General features: G+C 46.9%; 1 protein-coding gene across 1 annotated transcript; it reads left to right on the top strand.

Moving 5' to 3' along the window:
- Positions 1-5,176: 5,176 nt before the first annotated feature.
- Positions 5,177-6,474, top strand: LOC115556795 (transcription factor HES-5-like). Its single transcript, XM_030374114.1, has 2 exons — positions 5,177-5,454; positions 5,563-6,474. The coding sequence occupies exons 1-2, from the start codon at positions 5,392-5,394 to the stop codon at positions 5,992-5,994; spliced, it is 495 nt and encodes a 164-aa protein (XP_030229974.1). The 5' UTR covers positions 5,177-5,391; the 3' UTR covers positions 5,995-6,474.
- The last annotated feature ends 805 nt before the right edge of the window (positions 6,475-7,279 follow it).

Genomic DNA, 7,279 nt, shown 5'->3' with positions numbered 1-7,279 from the left:
ATGTCACAAAAATGAAGATGAGTACTTGAATAAGCTTGCTTTTATTGGGTCTTATATAAGGGAAAGTGAGTATACATCCATATTTGTCTTGGGGGATCTGAATGCTGATATATCAGATACTAACTCATTGTTTGGTCAACACCTGACACAATTCTGCAAAGATAACAAGGTGATTCTGTCCAGTAAGGAACTATTGCCAGCTGATAGTTATACACATGTGAGTGAAGCTTGGCATACTACATCCTGGTTGGACCACTGTATGTCTACATTTGATGCACATGCTTGTATAGAGGAGGCTGAGATCTTATATGGTATGGCCACTGGAGATCATATTCCGGTCTCTATGTTCATTAACATCAAGGGCCTACCTGAGCTTGTCTCTAATGACAGCCATAAACCAAGTGAGATGCTGGACTGGGCTAGGCTCACAGATGTTGACCTGCAATATTACAAGTTACTGACTGATGTGTACTTAAGAATTATTGAGTTACCTGTTGATGCAATTATGTGTGGGAATATCAACTGTAAGAATGTAAGTCATAATAATGACCTGGGTGCAATGTATGATAAAATTGTGAACTGTCTAGTTGTTGGAAGTGAACCACTGACAAGAAAGGGGGTGAAACAACATATTGTGAGACCAGGGTGGAATGACTATGTTCATGAAGTTCATATGGAGGCAAAAGATGCTTTTAGAAGATGGGTTTTAGCAGGCAAACCGAGGCATGGCCCAGTCTGTGAGCACAAGGTACGGACTAATGCTAGATTTAAATATGCTGTGCGTTTTATAAAAAGAAACGAGCAGACTATGAGGGCGAACTCTATGGCGAAAAAGTTACAAATTAATAATGTATATGAGTTCTGGAAGGAGGTGAAGGTGGTAAACAACAGCAAGATGCCACTGCCTTCTAGCATTGATGGCATTACTGAACCTGAAAACATTGCAGAGCTATGGAGGAGACACTGAGAACATTTTAACTGCGTGAAGAGTGATGTGTTTAACATAGGGGAAATACCTCACAGTGATGGTGTAGTCATCAGGCCAGATGAAGTATCTTATGCTATTGAGAAACTTAAAATAAACAAAGCCTGTGGGCAGGATAAAATAACAGCAGAACATCTGAAATACTCTAGCCAAAGTATTTCAGTGTTACTTGCTCTATGCTTTTCTGGGTTAATGAAGCATGGCATACTCCCAGGATCCATGTTATCTGTCTTGTTGATACCTGTAGTTAAGAATAAGACTGGTCAATTAACTAGTATTGATAACTATAGGCCTATTGCACTTGCAAGTATACTGTCCAAGGTACTAGAAGGGATCCTTATGGATAGGCTTGCAGATTATATAGCATCAACAGATAACCAGTTTGGCTTTAAGAGTAAGCATGGAACTGATCTGTGTATTTATGCACTTAAAGAAATGGTCCATAGGTACAGATCACGAAATAGCACAGTCTTCATGTGTTTCCTGGATGCGTCAAAAGCCTTTGACCGTATCAATCATGGGAAACTGTTTGCTAAACTACTTGAGCGAGGGGTCCCCTCTTATATAATTAGGATACTGCAGTTCTGGTACTCTCACCAAACTATGCAAGTTAGGTGGGGGATGAGAATATCCACACCCTTCTATGTCTCCAATGGAGTGCGGCAGGGCGGAATTCTGTCCCCGCTACTATTCAATCTGTACATGGATCATCTATCTGTAGAGCTAAAGGAGTGTAGAACTGGCTGTTTGGTGGGGGATAGCCTCATTAATCATATGCTTTACGCTGAGGATTTATACTGTCTCCCTCCAGTGCTGGCCTGCAGCAGCTTCTTAGAATATGCTCTCAATATGGCTTAATGTATGATATCAAATTTAACTCAATGAAGAGTGTGGTACTGATTGCTAGAACCAAGGAGGATAGGAGGCTTGTCTTTCCTTCTTTCTCACTGGCAGGTGAACCGCTAGTGGTTGTAAAGAAGGTCAAATATCTGGGACATGTGATAAGAGATGACCTCTGTGATGATGATGATGATGTGCAGCGTCAGTGTGGTATACTGTATGGGCAGGCAAACATGCTGGCACGCAAATTCTACATGTGTACTACTGATGTTAAAATATCGCTCTTCAAAGCGTATTGCACTCCAATGTATTGCACTCCACTGCCCACCTGTGGTGTAATTACAGTAAAGCAAAAATGAAAAAACTTCATGTGGCATATAATGATGCTCTGAGAATTTTGCTTAAAACTCCCAGGGGGGGTAATGCCAGTGAAATGTTCGTGACAAACAATGTGCCCACTTTCAATGCTGTTCTGAGAAATTTTATGTATAGATTCATGGGCAGATTGACTGGGTCTATGAACACGATTATTGTGTCTCTAATTGATATCTCTCAGAGTGACACAAGGTACACATCTTGCTACTGGAAACATTGGACCCGAAGCTTGTATGTGTTTTAATTATGTGTGTATTATAATTGATAATGCCTCATTTGCATTCCTTCTTAAATGTTTTATATTGTTTTATATATGCGTGTGTGTGTGTGTGTGTGTGTGTGTGTGTGTGTGTGTGTGTGTGTTTGTGTATTTATATGCGTATATATATATGTGTAAGTATATGTATATGTGTATATATATGTAGTGTGCTGTCTATGTGGACCTTCCTGTGTCTTGAATAAAGTTATAATAATTAGACTTGAATATTTCCAGCGGGGGTTCGAAAATGCTTCAATTGATGATAAAACAAAGGCTTTTGGGTTCAGTGGTCTAGGAAGGACCATGTTATCCCATTGCTACAACCCACGCCTACTTTGTAATATATTTGTTGTACAGTCGTTGTGTGTATGAGTATTATAATGAGCAATGATGTATATTAAATGCGCAACACAACGTGGTGTTATACTTTAAAGTGTCCGAGAAGATTAACCCTCTCTTGGATGCGGAGATACAAATAAAACGCTGCCTATTCACAAACTGGTAAAAACAAAATATTCTTCTCCTGTTTTCTCTAAATGACAGTCTACTAGTTATTTTAGTGACACTGATATAATGGAAGATAGTACTATGCTGACAACAACATAACCCATATTGCTACGTTTAAAAATCAAAAAACGGTTTTGGGTTCACTAGCCCTTTAATTAGGCTACCGACTTGCGCCTCAAATGACATGCCTATAGATACGAGGCTTGATCAACAGCCCCCTCTAGAGGACATTGATACAAACAACTATTGAAACGGTGAATTCAATACAACTAAATATAGGAATATAACGGGATTAATATTATGTTATATTGTAATTTAGTATATGCTACACGTGAACCTCCCAAAATGGCGCAACTTGATTGGTTCGCTATTTCGGGACATAGGGCAACATTCCATGATTGAGATCTCAACCTCGCATGGCATTTATGAAATAGCTGTGTGCGGAGACAGCAGTGAGGGCTGTCTTCAGGGGGAGGGGCGGGCTGTGTGATCATGTCAATTCAAACACGCCGGTTAAGGACATGCGCACCATCAAGAAACAATCAGGTCAGAACGGCTGGAGAGATGGAGAGCGCGACCCGTACGACTAAAAGGAAATGCAGAACAAAGACAGGGAAACCATATATCAATGAGTGAAACCAGTGCAAGAGGAGTCTTGTAAAGTGTTATGTGACGATTGCATAAGTCAATTTTCCATTTCACACGGAGGTGAATTCGACGGGTGAATTCAACGGGTTGCTCAAAAGGAGGCTTCCCAGTCCATGCATACGTTCCTGCTAAAACCCAAACAAGATTAAAACGTAGATAAGGTAACAGCAGCTGAACTAACTAGCGTTCAAACCCCCACTGAAGGTCCCAGGTCGCGCGCCGCCCCCGCCCCGGGCCCCGGCTCGGAGGTGTGCGTAATTTCACGTAAAATCGGGCCTGCCCACTTTGTCCCGCACAAACGTAGTCTTTGTCCCACTTCTGGTGAATTGGGATCTGGACACCCTATAGCGCACAGATGTGCTCACACCTCCATATACTGGGGGGGCTTATAAAGGATGGCGCTCTGGCTCGTGTCGCTCGTGGACGTGGACCTTGCGCCTTCCCACAGTCATCAGATCAACACAAGGTCCTATCATAAAGGCGAGGCGCCAAACCATGAAACCTGATTGCATCCGCCACCCGCCACTACAACTTCCTGTGAGCTGTATCTGTTAAGACCTAATGTGACATGTGTCCCTGCACCTCGAAAGCGTGCCACGACGGCTTCTTCACAACTCACCTGGCTGGCTGTCTCGGTTTAACCGTGAGAACGGATCGAAGACGCGAGCCGAATAAACGGAGGTGGCAACACACGAGTGAACTTCCCGCCCACATCAAAGGTGTTCGGAGGCACCCACGCGCCACGCAGCAGGAATACATAACAAGCCGTACCGAACCTGTGCGCGAGTGTATTGACGCATGTGGCTTCGTCGAGGGGGCGGGGTCGGTTTGGGAGCGAAGTGGGAATATTAACAGGAATAGAGAAGTGTGCCGTTACAGCCGGGTGAAGGACAGGACAGTGGGACGCATGCTGTAACTTGGCATGATGACACCGCACGCTTTACTGAACGGGAAGTCAAACTGATTAGAGTGTATCCCTGATCCTCGACTGATCCTCAAAAAGATATGGACGTCATTCCCTCCTTAAAAGCCGCTTCGTGTAGCTCCCATCATGAGTCATCAGTAAAGTTGTAGTGCAGTTTCTAGTAGCCTATACCTCTGAGCTAATGACCGGTTATTCCCTTTCTTATTTCAAACCAAAAAGTATCTATAAAGGAAATTGAGTCAACTCATGAGTTGTATGTGGTTGTTATGTTACAGGTTAACTGCAGGTATTCAGGTGCACTGCCATATTTAAGTTGGTATTTTATTTTAACAATACTATTATTAATGTGTCTCTAAATAAACCTCCTGAGGGGATTTAAAAAAAGGATTTACGCTGAGCAAATTATTATTGATTTTACGTGCATACAAACATCGTGTGTGTGAGCATGGGTGCAAGTGTGTGTTTGTGTGTGTGTGTTATCTTTATGGCCTGAAGTGGCCCTTATCGGACGCTTTCTCACCCACTCCCCATCTGCAGGGGCCCGTCCCCCAGACAGAGGGAAGGTTCCCAGGTAATAAAGTGTAACGACCTGCCTGTGTTGGCTCTGTACCTTGGCTGGCTGCAGCACCACTGCCCGTGTTGAGGCCAGTCAACCAGGAGATAATTGATGCCTCTCTCCTATTGGTGTGGAGTCCCGCCCACAGGCCTCAGAGTGTGGGAAAGCTAATCCAGCCCGGGACTCATGGCTTTGTAATGCTAATGTCCGGCTATAAATAGGGCAGGGAGACCTCTCTGTGATCACAATTCACTCTGCTGTCCAAGAGAAGCACTGCTCTCCCTCCCTCCACTAGAATGGCTCCTACCACCACCACAGACTTCCCTTGCTCTGCGCTCTCCACCAAAGACAAACACAAAGTAAGTACCACTACCTCTCTGAGCCCAGACGGCTCCCAGCGCTGTGGACTCGTCTCCTTGACTCCCAGGGACCAGACCTCTAACCCGCTCCCCTCTTTGCTTCTGCAGCTCAGGAAGCCGCTGGTGGAGAAGATGCGCCGAGACCGCATCAACAGCTGCATCGAGCAGCTCAAAGCTCTGCTGGAGAAGGACTTCCAGCAGCAGGAGCCCAACGCCAAGCTGGAGAAGGCTGACGTCCTGGAGATGACGGTGATGTTCCTCCGGCAGCAGCTCCAGGCCCAGAGCGCCACTCCGCACGCCGCCCACCGCCGCGGCTACGCCCGCTGCTGGAAGGAGACGCTCCACTTCCTGTCCGCCAACTCGGTGGAGGAAGTGGCGCTCCCTCGCCTCCCGGCCCTCCAGGCCGCCCAGAAGACGTGGGGGGGCGGCGGGGACCAGAGCCCCCCGTCTCCCCTGTCCTCCACCCAGCAGCTCCACAGCCTGCAGGGCCCGGAGAAGCAGAGTCCTGGGTCCCCGAGGCCGGTGTGGAGGCCCTGGTAGACCCCCGGACCCCCTCCCTCACCCTGGATGGAGGTTCTCCGGTGTGGAGGCCCTGGTAGACCCCCGGACCCCCTCCCTCACCCTGGATGGATGTTCTCCGTTCCAAACGCTGTTCAGGATATTCCTGATTCTTAGGACTAGATGTGGTCGAGGTGTCCCGGACACTGAGCACCTTCTAACTGTGGTTTGTTAACTTCTTTGAGAAGTTTGTGTGCCTTTACAATGTAAAAGGTTACCGTTTAATCTCTGCTGTGCAGAGAATCTCTTCCAGACCCTGTCAAGGAATAACTCCTGTCTCTTTAACTCCTGTGGAGTTAACCGGTTCATATTGATGGTGTATTACTTTACCTCTGTTTGATGACATTGTAAAGATAATCGAATTGTGTCCTTTTATAAAGGACAGCCCATGCTGTGATGGCGTGCAGTGTGCCTGCTGTTGTGATACTTAAAATAAAATCTATGATATTTATTTCAAATATACACTAATTTCCCTCCTTACTTGGTTTGTTTCCAGTGATCCCTGCTTTGAGAGGGTTGCACGGTAACACGTGCATGATCAGTTGAGTGGAGAAGGCTTTCTTTAAAGGGATGAAACCTGCTGTTGCAGTGCAAGATACCACTTATACATAGTCATTGTTCACTTGTATTAAATCATTACTCATAATACGAATCATTTATAAATCATAAGTATGAACAAACGTACTCCACACTCACCCATGCAGCCACCTGTGAAAGGGCCTGGGTGGCTTCAGTCCATGATGAGGTCAGGTGTAGCGCCCACATCAACCTGTGAAAGGCCCTGGGTGGCTTCAGTCCATGATGAGGTCAGGTGTAGCGCCCACATCAACCTGTGAAAGGCCCTGGGTGGCTTCAGTCCATGATGAGGTCAGGTGTAGCGCCCACATCAACCTGTGAAAGGACCTGGGTGGCTTCAGTCCATGATGAGGTCAGGTGTAGCGCCCACATCAACCTGCTGAAGCTGATACCTGCCAGCATGTGTGCACCCCTGCTCCCACACACCAGCGTGGTGCACGTGTGCAGACACCCTCCAGGGCTCAGCCAATCCAATAAATGAGCGCCCTCCGACTCTTGCACGTGTGGTTGCAATCGTGTGCCCCCCCCCCCCTCCCGCTCCACTGTTTCCCCCGGCCTTTGTGCCCCCCCCCCCCCCGGGACCACTGCACCGATCGCCTGTCTCCACTTCCATCAAACAGCTGGTGGGCTGCGGGGGGGGGGGGGGCGGGGGGTGGGGGGCGGGGGGCGGGGGGGCGGGGGGCGGGGGCGG

The sequence above is a fragment of the Gadus morhua genome, chromosome 13 (assembly GCF_902167405.1).
Source record: "Gadus morhua chromosome 13, gadMor3.0, whole genome shotgun sequence".
Taxonomy (NCBI): Eukaryota; Metazoa; Chordata; class Actinopteri; order Gadiformes; family Gadidae; genus Gadus; species Gadus morhua.
This window is presented reverse-complemented; position numbering and strand designations above follow the sequence as displayed.

Coding starts and splice junctions, on each gene's coding strand:
- LOC115556795 (XM_030374114.1), top strand. CDS start 5,392: ATGGCTCCTACCACCACCACAGACTTCCCTTGCTCTGCGCTCTCCACC. Junction 5,455..5,562: donor CCACCAAAGACAAACACAAA/GTAAGTACCACT, acceptor TTGCTTCTGCAG/CTCAGGAAGCCGCTGGTGGA.